Source organism: Gopherus evgoodei, chromosome 18 (assembly GCF_007399415.2).
Source record: "Gopherus evgoodei ecotype Sinaloan lineage chromosome 18, rGopEvg1_v1.p, whole genome shotgun sequence".
Classification (NCBI taxonomy): domain Eukaryota; kingdom Metazoa; phylum Chordata; order Testudines; family Testudinidae; genus Gopherus; species Gopherus evgoodei.
The window spans coordinates 20,801,280-20,814,476 of record NC_044339.1 but is presented as its reverse complement, the minus strand read 5'-3'; the positions used below and the strand labels follow the sequence as shown (position 1 = coordinate 20,814,476).

Here is a 13,197-nt window from a genome sequence, read left to right as displayed (position 1 = left end):
AGGCTGCAGCCACAATGGGTTGGCCATGTTGCTAATATGACTGTCTGAGACTGTTCTTTAGGGCAGAGTGCATGGTGAGAGAGGCCAGGAATGGTCCCGAAGAAAGTGGCATAACAGGGCATACACAACTACGCAGGCAACACCCCAACAGGCTCAAATGGCATCTCAAAGCAGATGTGGACCAGTTTGCTCAGGACCTGGGTGCTGGAAAAAGAAAAGGCTGATGTGCCAAAGTTCACCTCTCAGTGCTGACAGGCGAGCTCCTCATGGGATTGCTAATAAGTCAATTACCTTTAATTACTGAGAGCTGCACTCGCATGGTAATTAATGCAAAGAAACAATCTCGGTGGAACAAATGGCAAATATAAATAATTGAGTGGGAAAAATGTACCCAATAATCACTGACTGGGATGGTAATTGTGGCATTCTGGAGAAAGGATTTACAGACTCTCTGACAATCCAACTATGATTCATGATTCATGCCCAACTGCAACGAGCTGGTATTTGAAACTGCTCTTCCTTGTGGCTTTTACAATTTGAGATCGTTTCGAACACTTCCCTGAAGAAACGCCACTCTGCTCTGACCCAGCCAGGACAGGGCAGAGGTGCCAGGCTGTGACGGACTGACGAGCCCTGGCCATCTCCTTTAGGAAAAGGAATGGAGATTTACCAGAGGGAAACACGGAGATTAAGAGACCTTTGTCTTGCTTGAATCTGGCATGCACCTTGGGCCCCAGAGCTACTAGAATACTCAACGCCAGCTATAAGGAACGGTGTTATTATTTCATGCCAATACAACAACCTAGAAGGCAGAAACTCTCTTCGTTCACAGGAACAAGCTCAGGACAGGCAGCAGCAGTAAAAGATTCCCCTACCCTGCCCCACTCCTGCCCTGGAGCAATCCATGCGAAGGGACCAGACGGGGATTTCAGACTCTGTGTCCCAAATGTAGTGCTCACTGATGCACCACTCCCTGCAAATCCCAGTACAGTTATTTGACTCTTCACCTGGCTACCTACCGTTAATTTCCCTCCTTCTGTATCAAACACAGCAGTTATCAAGGAAACTGCCCAAGGCATAAAAATGAATCACTGTGGCTCTAACGTGGCACTTGGCCTAAGGAAGAATAAAATTACCTCCAACCCTTCTTCTTAATAATATTTCCCAACACAACTTCAGCCCTGCAACGAGAGAGAAACACAAATGATGACTTCATCAGATTGGTATAGAAATTAGGTCCAAACCATTTCAATCGTGACAATCGGCTCTCGATGGAGGGATCTCATGTATTTCAAATCCCTGGTGTTAAAATGTTATATGGTACTCAGGAGAACAAGACAATTTGAGGCTAAGGAGACTACCCCAGGCCCCACCCACTCCAGTGGCTATTAATGGGCTCTCTGAACAAGGAGGAATCCTGCATGTTGTTTACACTGCCGTACAGGATCAAGTGACAGTTGGAATTTTCTTGGCATTTGTCAGGGTCAAAGATAAAAATATCCTGGCCACAGGCAATGTAATTTCCTCCTTCCTTTGCACTGTTCTGCAGTGTATGAAGAACTGCTCTCTGTAATTGCTTGTTATACATCTTAGCAACAGAGATGGGACAAGAACGCAATGTGTATTACATTTACGCTCACTTGGGCCCTTGTGTCCCTTCACTAACTGATCCAAACCCTACTTCCCACAGGACTCATGGCAGGCACAGACCGTGAAGGCTGAATATTATGTCACCCATCTTCTCAGCCTCTTTTGTATTGACAAGCGGAGTCCCTCAGTGGCAAAGAGGGCATGGCCGGACAAAACATGGCAGGCGTTCAGGTTACCGGAGCTCAGCCCACTAACTGTACTGTGGCTCATTGCTGATAATTGCAGGACTTGGCTATTCAGACCTGTCATGACACAAATGACTCCCTACAAGTAAGATCCACTCTGGCCTCTCTTCTTTAGAGTGAGAAAACAGGTCAGAGATATTCAGGTTGTTTGCTGGGGGATCTCCGGCTGGGGTGTGCTGGAGTGGAACCAAAGGAAGACCAAAGCCGCAGGTAAGAGAGATACATTCTTCCATCATATGTAACGCCTCTCTCACCCACCCCAGCTCTCCATTGCCATCCAACAGCAGTCAATTCCATAGCCTTTGCTCAAACCCACTGCTCTTTGACTTTGGCAGGTTGCTTTGCCCCTGAAGATGCTGCTGCAGGACTGGCTCCTCCAACATTTCTATTCTGAAATAAATACATGGGCTTGATCGTCACAGTGGGAATAATTTGTGTGGCTCATTCCGATGTGGCACTGCTGTGCCAGCTCTGGGTAGGCGCTCAAGTTCCAGTGTGGCCCAGAGGCGAGGATGCTACTACCAACTGAGCCATGTGGATATCTCTGCTTGGACTGTGTGGAGTGCCCAGACACGCACTGGTAGGAACAGCCCACACGACTGAACTGATCTTCGCTCCTGGCCATGTCAGGCATATTCTGTTCCTGGGCAATTATTAGTGAAACCTCTCAGACACTACATTCTGCAGCCTCCATCCTTTCCAGTGACAAAGTCACTCTCTTCCTTTGGGAGGAGACAGGAAAAAAATCAACCCTTAGTCATTAACTTAAACAAAGAGACGTGTGTGATGCTTCATCGGATTTGTTCTGTGTTGTGCAAGCATCTAAAACCAAAGATGAGATGCTGAGCAGGTCAGACTGCCAGTGCCTTCATTTCGTACAGTTAAGACACAGATGGACACTTTCAGAAATCCCAATTAATTTGCTGTCGCTAGGGTTTAATACACAGCACACAACATGTTGAGACTCTCCCCAATGCTCCCAAGTACACATGATCACCAAAAGATGTTCCCTCGGAGCGACAGGACAGTGGTTCTCCATGTTTTCCATACTTGGACCTTCCTGCCTTCTAGCTAGGACACACTCTTTCTCTCAGCAACATGGAAATGGCAAGGCAGTCACGATGCCCAGCGTCTGTTCACGACCCTTCTGGAATGACTGCAATTTCTACCTACGCGTATCCTGCACCAGGCCTTCCTTTTGTTGCCTGCCACATTCTCATCACTCGGCTCCTCACACTGTACCCCTTGTTATTGCTTGGACTGCAACAGGAATAAAATCAGACCAGACTCTGCTAGGTGCTGTAGGGAGACACAGGCAGATGTGTCACCACCCTGAAGAACTACGATATTTCATCTGAGCCCAGGCACAAATGGAGGGAGGGAGAGGAATGGAAAGGTTAACGAGAAGAAAGTCACTGTGCTGACATGGGTTAGCTGCAGCACAGCACAGCAGATTCTAGTTGTCAGAAAAGTTCATAAGAAAAAAAATAAATAAATAAGATCAGCTCTCCATATCTCCTGTCTTTTCCTAATGCAGCCCATTCACACAAGTCTGAGGGAACTGAGATTGTTTAGTCTGCAGAATTGAAGAATGAGGGGGGATTTGATAGCTGCTTTCAACTACCTGAAGAGGGGTTCCAAAGAGGATGGAACTTGGCTGCTCTCAGTGGTAACGGATGACAGAACAAGGAGTAATGGTCTCAAGTTGCAGTGGGGGAGGTTTAGGTTGGATATTAGGAAACACTTTTTCACTAGGAGGGTGGTGAAGCACTGGAATGGGTTACCTAGGGAGGTGGTGGAATCTCCATCCTTAGAGGTTTTTAAGGTCAGGCTTGACAAAGCCCTGGCTGGGATGATTTAGTTGGGGTTGATCCTGCTTTGAGCAGGGGGTTGGACTAGATGACCTCCTGAGATCCCTTCCAACCCTATGATTCTATGAAGTCATGAACATACAAACGTTTCACAGAACGTGCTGCCTTTTTCTATGAAGAAGCATTGCAAGTGAGTTAGTGTCACAAAGGGCTTTTAAATAAGTAGATGCTAAGATCTATATTTATAGGGAAACAAAAGAATTATAGGACTCCTTTGTGGTTATAAGGTGAGAAAAGTGCTGAGAGAGTGGGCCTACCTGTTCTGTAACACATAAGAATGGCCATACTGGGTCAGACCATAGATCTATCTAGCCCAGTATCCTGTCTTGTGACAACGGCCAATGCCAGGTGCTTCAGAGGGAACGAACAGAACAGGAAATCATCAAGTGATCTATCCCGTCGCCTGTTCTCTGCTTCTGGCAGACAGAGGCTAGGGACACTATCCCTGCCCATCCTGGCTAGAAGCCATTGATGGACCTGTCCTCTATGAATCAGAATCTCAGGGTTGGAAGGGATCTCAGGAGGTATCTAGTTCAACCCTCTGCTCAAAGCCGGACCAATCCCCAACTAAATCATCCCAGCCAGGGTTTGTCAAGCCTGACCTTAAAAACCTCTAAGGAAGGAGATTCCACCACCTCCCTAGGGAACTCATTCCAGTGCTTCACTACCCTCCTAGTGAAAGTTTTTCCTAATATCCAACCTAAACCTCCCCCACTGCCACTTGAGATCATTGCTCCTTGTCGTGTCATCTGCTACCACTGAGAACAGTCTAGATCAGTGGTTCCCAAACTTGTTTCGCTGCTTGTGCAGGGAAAGCCCCTGGAGGGGCAGGCTGGTTTGTTTACCTGCCATGTCCACAGGTTCAGCCAATCATGGCTCCCACTGGCCACTGTTCACTGCTCCAAGCCAATGGGAGCTGCTCGAAGCAGCGGCCACTATATACCTCGGCCCGCGCCACTAGCCTGTTGACTCATATCCAGCTTCTCATCCACTGTAACCCCTAGGTCCTTTTCTGCAGAACTGCTGCCTAGCCATTCGGTCCCTAGTCTGTAGCAGTGCATGGGATTCTTTGGTCCTAAGGGCAGGACTCTTCACTTGTCCTTGCTGAATCTCATCTGATTTCTTTAGGCCCAATCCTCTAATTTGTCTAGGTCCCTCTGTATCCTATCCCTACCCTCCAGCGTATCTACCACTCCTCCCAGTTTAGTGTCATCTGCAAACTTGCTGAGGGTGTAGTCCACGCCATCCTCCAGATCATTAATGAACTTATCTAATTCTTTTTTGAAAAGTTTCTGAATTTGTGGCTGTAATTTACTTCTTGGTAGTTGTTCAAGAAAAGTTAAAATAACTCCATCCTGCTCTGCTCATGATGGCCTGGAAGATAAGCTGACCTAGTCAGGAAGTGCCATACCTGGCAGCATAACCAAATCAGTGAGACAGGAAGATAGAACAGGCTGTGGTCAGCTAACCAAAAAATGGAGTGCACCAATCTCAAACTCTTTCACCCACCTGAACTGAAACAGGAACAAGCATCTGTTAAATCTCAGAGGCGACGCTAACTTCCAGATGTAACTTCTCTGGCCTCGGGGAATTAAAAGGAGGCTACTCTTTGGTAACACCTAGGGATCAGGTTCGAAGACCCTTGAGTTCAACAGAAGTTTGAACTAGACTCTTCGGATCTGGCTCTAGATGAGTGCATTCATTCAAACACATCTGGAGGGGGGTGTGTTCATTTCTGCTTCCGAGCAAGTTTTAATCGTTCTGGGTGACACTTAGCCTCCTGGCCCATAGGCCTGAAGAGGCAGTTGAGTGGCGCACAGGACTTGTGCATGGGTCTTCTGTAAAGGGGGTGGGGGAAATCTTGCCCCAGGAGCTCAGTTCATTAATTCTGGTAGGGGAAAAACCCTGCACTGGCACCGTGTCTGTGCTGGTAGCCTCACTATCCGGGCTCTCAGCAAGCCAGGGCTGTAGTTATGACCAGTAGAGCTTGTCTTGAGCTAGGAAAGAATTAGGAAATTTGAGGTTCTTTCCTCACAGTAGGGTTTTGCCTCCAGACCAAATGCACACTGCACTGCTCCCCCTGGTACGCTGTCATCCGTGTGTCCCCCTGTATTGAACACCCATCAACTCCCCTTAGACACTGCACAGCAAACTCGCCCCCTCACTCCTTTTTTGTATTCATTTTTTCTTTAATAAAAACTTCGAAGAAAAATATTTTTAGATGCAAAAAGGATGGGGCTGCCCAATCCCCAGCTCCCCTGCTACTCGCAGTCTGACCTGTTGAACCAGGATATCGTACACAAAGGCAAAAGATCTGCCAGCCTGTCTAAAAACCAGGCCCAGTTACACACAGAGGGATTCAGACCACCTGCTAGTAATATGCAAGCAAATGCCACGGAAACCTAGCGAGAGCCGGAACAAACACACTGCACCTCATGGCGTCTACTTTTTCTATTTAGTTTTTCATCAGCATCAGGCTGTGACATTTTTCTAACAATTGAGACAGGCTTTGGTGCTTGTAATTTATTGATTGTCCCTCCAAATCCATTGTTGCCCATACACCCCTCTCTGGTTCACAGCAGAATCTCATTTTCCTGGTTACTGTGCACACCTGTAAACGCTGGTCAAAGTCACTGTATATTAGACTAGCTATAGCTGCTCAAGCACCATTTCATACCAATTTGTACAATCCTAATCCCTTGACAACCTCTGCCTTCCAAATCTCCATCTCTAGTGAGCAGGTGCCTCCACTTCTTAGTCCAGACTGCCCCAGGGTCCTTAGCAGTTCACTCTGTGCAGGCCAGGGGATGGAGGCAGCTCATTCTCTGAAGGAGAACTGGGTTCTCCATGAGACATTTGTGCACAAACTTTTTCTGAGTTTCTCTCTGATTTTCTCTGTTTCAAGGCTGTCAAAGCACCTGGAGTCAGAGATAAGTGCTTCAAACGCACTGAAACCAAGAGAAATAAAATACATTCATTCACAGACTGTACCAGGCCAGTGAAAAATGGCAGTTTGAGCCGCTATCTATCTACAGTACCCCTCTCCCTGCCAATATGGGGTTTACCTTGATGTAGCGAGATGAGGTAAAAACTCCCATGCCGTGTTCCCACTGGGATTTTATCTGGCAATAGCCATCTCAATGGAAACACACACCTTTTTTGCAGTGAAGACGCAGCCTGTGTGCGCCATAGTGAAGAGCACTTAATTAGAAGCTAAAACAACACCTGGATTTTCTCTGGCAAAAAAATGCAAGAAGGGACATCATCATTCCGGGGGAAAAACTTTCTGGGGCAGGAGTCTCTGCTGTGATAAAGCTGGTTAAATACTAGAGCGTACGCACCGGCCACCCACTGAGGTGAGATTTCATTCCTACTCTGCACTTTTGCTCTCCGTAAGAGCAGGGAGTCAGAGCAGAACTGAGCAGGTGCCATGTGGCCCCTCTGGCAGAGCAAGGGGCAAAGCAAAGAGCCTTCGCAGGGAATCCAGAACGCAAAGTTTTGGGGTTGGGCCGGGGTGTGTTTGTGCGTTTTAGAGAACTCTGGAACAAAAGAAAAAATACTGGAGAAAATATAACATTGTAAAAGCACTTCGATCAGGGAATGTCAGGTAGCCAGGGAAAGAGTCATTCTGGATGTTTACAGCAATCACCCATTTATTTAAACACATCTACTTGTGTCTCCGTGTTACATAAACATAGAAGGTACTTACTTCCCAGCAGCATAGACTTCTGCTGTGTCAAACAGGTTAATGCCATTGTCATATGCTAAAGTCATCAGCTGTTCTGCCATCTGCAAAGAAACATTTGTAATGTTTACAGAGAGCCCATCGTAGAAAGCAGGAGCCCAGAAACCCCTCGGCATGAGCGCTGTATCAATAACACACACGGTAACGTGATTAGGCCAAACATTACAAATTAAGCAGCCTAAAGTTGGGCACCTAACGAGGTGATCTGATTATTTAGATGCTTAAATTTAGGCAGCCACAGTTGGTCTCACTGCACAGCAATATCATGCAAATTGCACGCTATGTATTTTTCAGTCCAGTGTATTTGCCCATTATCAGGATGCACTCAGTAACTTATGGATATAGAACAGGGAATCCCAAGCACACACTGCAATATGATTTTCCTCCTCCCACTTTTATAATCCAGTGTTCAGAAAATTGATTTTTGTGGTATTATCTCAGACTACTGCTGGCATCTACTGGCTCAGAAAAACCGGGATTGCATTGTATACATTTACTACACAGAATGGAGAAGGTGTCCTGAATGGATGGCTATAGAGTTGCCGCCTAGTCTGTATTACCAGGGAAAGATACAGCTGCAGCACACGTTTCACAAATGTTACTGGTAAACTGAATATATCTTAGGAAAGTCTGGCTTCACAGAAACACTAACTTAAAAACTTCATTATCTCCATGAGATGCATGTTCCAACATCCATGTACAATTTAACAGCTGTACATGTTTTCTGGGAATATTTGCTTGAACAAAAACTTCTGTTAAATTCAGCTATGTTTGTGCCCCCTTTTGTGTTCATTTCCCACAAATATTACAGAAAAGTCACCTTCTAGATCAGGGTGTTTGTAGAAAGTCATTTGAGATGATGTGCTGACTCTGAATTTTGAACTCTTAAAACACAAGTAATTAGCAATGAAAAACTGGTTCTAAGACTCAAGCTCACCGAGTCAGGGATCACAAAGACTACCATGTGACCTGTATGTCCAATTAAACTAACCATTGCATCTCAAAATTTGAATATTAGATAGTTGGAACAAACAGCTCATGAGCAAACTGCTCCTGGAACAATTGTGAAAAGTATTTGGTTTGAATTTAGTCTCTGTTCTTGGAAATTATTTTCCAATTTGCGCTACAAATTATTTGCTCAGCAGTAAGTACTAATCTTAGTGGATAACAATTAGCCAAAGAGAGGATAATTTTAGTTTCTTTTGGCCATAATCATAAAAATGAATCTAGCTAATTTGAAAAACAAAGTTGAAATATGTCAGACGAACATGAATATTTATGCATCTCTATAGTGAAAAGTGATAAATATGACAGAACCTTTATTCATTCTGAAGGTTTCCCATGAAAAACAGTATTGGCAACACTGAGGCTTGGTCACTTAAAACAATAAAAGGAACTAGATTACGGAGTCTCCTGAAGCTGATTTTCAGTACAATGAAAGGAGACAAACAAGAACTGTATCTTTGACCTATGGAGTAGGCAGCGCAAAACAGGGAACAATTCTTACCTCATCTGTAATCTGCCCTCCAAACGTCACCCATGTTCCTATAAAGGGAAAGAAGGGAAAACACTCATTCTGAAAACACAAGTACAAAATACATACAACTTAACTCTGCTCTGAAAGACACAATAAATGGGGAAAAGGGAGCTCCAGACTGAATTCATCTGTAGATCACTAGCAGAGAAACACGGGAACAATCCAAATGCAGGTCAGTCCTATGCTAGCCTGTCAATACCAAGCTGGCCCCACTGTGAAATATCCCTGTCCAAAGCCTGTGGGTAGGTGAGTGAACCAGGCTCTCAGGGCCTCCCTATCTCTTGCTGTTACACTTAGACTGTCTGTCTCTCTCATTGCGTTTGCCTGACTTGGGCAGAAGACTTTTGTCATCCGAGTGGATGCTCAAGGATACCAATTGCTCGGGTTCTCCAACGCCTTCCCGCCAGGTCAAGCCCTCTCACCAAACTGGGATGGAGCATTGTACTTCTGCCCTTGCCAGTCATTTGCAACACCTACTTGCCCTTCCCAGCCAGAAACCTGCAGGGAACAGTTAACTAAACCACTTCCGATTGGCTAGTGGAGACCCGTCTGCCTGTAACGACCCCACTGCCTGACATTACAGCATGAATCACCATACCAGGAACCTGTAATAGTTCATCCGTTTGCCATTTCCTCTCAGAGCTGTTGCCTTCCCTATTCTACTCTGGATAGTGGATACCCAGAGCTTTCTCTGTTGCAGTTTGGCAAAGGCACGAGGAGCCACATAGGTACTGGGGCAGCTTCTCCACAGACTAGTGCTGGCCTGCGCAAGACATTTTTCCAGTTATACAGAACAGTTAAACAGGTACAGCTCCCGCAATGTGGACATACCTATCTTGGAATAAGAATGGCTTTTTAAGCCAAAATGACAGACTAAGCTGGAAAAAGACCCCTCTACCAGAATAAGAGGGTCCACATGGAGAGTTCTACTGGTATAACTATAGCAGTTTAAATTCACACCTTTCCTTATACCACTATAAAACTTTCCCATGTAGACAAGCCCTTAGGAAGACAAGGGTGCGTTGGTTGCACTCATGCCACATTTGGAACGTTATCTGAGCAACCAAATGTCTAGAAAGTCAATCTGTTAAAATGAAAACCTAGATTAGATTCTGCAGAAGTCCACAGCACTTCCAACTTGTCACAGGTGAACAGGGCACGCAGTTTTCAGTTCAGGCAACGTGACTCTTTGTCTGGATATAATCAATTACAGCAGATTCTGAAATCTGCACAAAATCTCTGCAAACTACAGCTCGGGTGGATCATTCTTGAAGTATCTTAACTTGGAAGTGCTGAACACGAGTGTTCACGAGGAAGTGAGAACAAGGCCTTGGAGCTTGTTTTATATAAAGACACAGAGGTGACGTTGTTCATTGCAGTCCAGCTGAATGACAGCAATCGAAGAGCCAGACATTTGTTTCTGCAGTCACTAAGCTGAGATGGGGCAGCAGCTATCTTGAGGAGTTGGGGTCTTTTAACAGATAAAGTGCTGTACTACCAACGCTATCATGAGGGCTGATAAAACACTTCTGTTTTATGCCCCCCTTTTCAGATATTGATAAACCTGAAAAACTAATGACCTTTTGGGCTGAGATTTCTCAGGCTTGTTATCAGCCCAAGGGAAAATGCTTTTTATGAAAGTCTGATAAAATTTCATTCAGACAAGAGAAACAGATTTTCACTGTTTACATTTTTCAGATGCTTCATTTTCATGACAGTGACTCGAACTGCTCTTCTTTTAAAAGTGACCTACAATGGAAAAAACTTAGGCATGTTCTTTTGCCTCCTTTATGACGGATCAAAAAGGCCTATATGTTTCTCTTCCCCGCAACAAGCAACATTTTAGTTTTCTGTTTGTCTTTTACATTAAAATGTCAAGGTGAGAGTCTCTGGGGACTGGACAGGTAAAAGTCAAGACAGTGAAAGTTGATCAGCTGGGAAGAGATGGGATTTTTACTCAGATTGTTTAATTCTCTGGTTTCTTTTTGTTCAAACTTATTTAACTTGTAGGGCTCATTAATGTTTTGGATACAGGATGCTTCTGTCAAATATTTAACTGCTCACCTTGCAATGAAGGTGTGAGAGTTTAAACTAAGCCAACATTGTAAAGTTGTGGCAGGCAGCGTAGTTGTAGCTGTGTCAGTCCCTTTTCGCTCAGACATTGTCCAAGACGCACACAGCAGCTACTCCGGCAAAACAACGGCAACTACAGTTGATGTTTTTGCTATTTCTATAAAAAGCACCAAACAAGGAGAACTCCACTCCCCAACCTGGCCAACTTGTGTCATACATCACAAAGAAGCCAAAGAGCCCCAGTGTCCGCGGCAGGTCACCGCTGAGCTTTAAACTGAGCGTGGACTTAGCCCTCACTGAGGGCTGGTGTCTTTGCAAACCAAATTCTAGTGTGACGTGTGCCATGCTGAAGTGCTCTAACAACCAGAAGCAGCAAATGGCACAAACGTTTCTTCTGATATACTTTTAAATGGCGTGAGTACATGGGTCTCTTGAGGAGTAGATGCCTGTTTGTGAACCCATCCACGACAGCACCCCAAGTAAACCTGTAACTGCCACATGTTTTAATACAGAAAACCAATCGGGGATACAACATGCAGTAAGCACACAGGAGGATTTCAGAGTCTGATAACCATGCTGGTCTGCGTGGCCATGATCCAGGCTGATTCACTGGGGGAGATGCCGAGGTTTAGGACAGAACAAAAATCTGTGGTTAGATCTGGTTACTCGGTAACCAGCAATTAGCAACAACAATGCAGGGAAATGCTGCACTGGTAGCTGGATCTGGTTTCAGGTCATCCATTTTTAATGCAACATGGAATCAGAGAAACATCACCCTGATGGATGCAAAAGGTGCAGCTGCCATCTCCACCTTGGGGGCCTGTCTCTTACTTAAATAACCGAGGGAGAAATCATTGTGAAGAGGATTGCTCACCAATGGACACTAGAGAGAGATGAGAGAGTGCACCTGACGATGAACTCACTTACCTAAGCCAAGGCAGGACACTCGCAACCCCGATTTCCCAAGATTTCTGAAAAAGAGAAACACCTTTTAATAACCACTGGAAATGTCAGAAATAGAATGTGCCATAGCTACATGGGACAGATGCTACGTGTGGTGTCCCCGATCCCCATCCCTTCGGCAAACATCACAGGAACATCAGTTTCCAAAACTATAAACAGAAAGGACAGGGGTTTCGGTGCCCTTCAGAGGCACTACAATCAACACAAACTGCTGTGTTAGGGAAGTGTTTAGCTAAGCTCTTGTCTTGGAATGAACCATAAGTACAACGTATTTCCCAGGCACCATCGTGGAGCAGCAGTTGATAATACTTCTCCTAAACGGCTGATCAAATGAAATTACTGATATCACTACATATGTATGCATGTATAGATGGTTAGAGGAAGAGAGACCTCCATACTGTCAAAAAGGCAACGCTAGTGAAGCCATTTTAAGTAAAAGGCATTAAAAATAACTTTTATCCTATGCATTCACTGTTCATGGAAGCCAAGTATCAGAGGGGTAGCCGTGTTAGTCTGGATCTGTAAAAGCTGTTCATGGAAGATAATTTCAGTACAATTTTAATGACGACTTTTTTGATTCTGTTCTTTCTAATTACTTAGACACACACACACACACACACACACACACACACACACACACACTTTTATGGTGGTGGTTGTCTGGATTTTCTAGTTTTGCCTATGTGACTAGTTGGTCTTTGTACTGAGTTGATAAAGTGAAATGCTGAAAAGCAGACTGCATTATTACTGTAAGACTGTTATGAAGGGCACACCCTATATTGCATCAAGTGTATTGTAAAGAACATGCAAACTCAACCAGTAAGTCGCGGTTATTGGCATGACACTTAAACCCCTCACAACCAACCAACCTCACGTTGGTTATCGAACAGGTACAAAATCACAGGCTGGTATGATTACATTAGTCCCTCTACAAGAGCACATTTAACCCCCAAAATAATATGGATTGAAGAGCCTGGGGCAGATCTGTGAGTTACAAGAGTTGAGTTAGCATGGATGGAAGATGCACATAGTAGAGACAGACAGACACTGAGTGAGGACACATGTTGCAAAATTACCTGGAATAAACAGCTAGTGTAACTGTTCCGAAGTGACCTGGTGGTTGGGACCCCTCCCCCAACCTACCAACCTGGGTCGCAGGGCTCTAAAGAGCTT

At 45.0% G+C, this 13,197-nt stretch overlaps 1 protein-coding gene across 7 annotated transcripts in view; it reads right to left on the bottom strand.

The window, feature by feature from the left end:
* The window catches only part of KCNAB2 (potassium voltage-gated channel subfamily A regulatory beta subunit 2), a 117,937-nt gene that overhangs the window by 21,612 nt on the left and 83,128 nt on the right, over window positions 1-13,197 (bottom strand). For 6 of the 7 annotated variants that reach the window (XM_030537351.1, XM_030537349.1, XM_030537352.1 and 3 more), the window contains 4 exons: window positions 11,989-12,032; window positions 8,959-8,996; window positions 7,416-7,495; window positions 1,137-1,181 (listed from right to left, as the gene is read on the bottom strand). In XM_030537351.1, the coding sequence (XP_030393211.1) occupies window positions 1,137-1,181; window positions 7,416-7,495; window positions 8,959-8,996; window positions 11,989-12,032 (207 nt within the window). Of the gene's footprint in view, window positions 1-1,136; window positions 1,182-7,415; window positions 7,496-8,958; window positions 8,997-11,988; window positions 12,033-13,100; window positions 13,149-13,197 lie in introns of those variants that run through there. The other variant, XM_030537353.1, reaches the window with a different exon arrangement.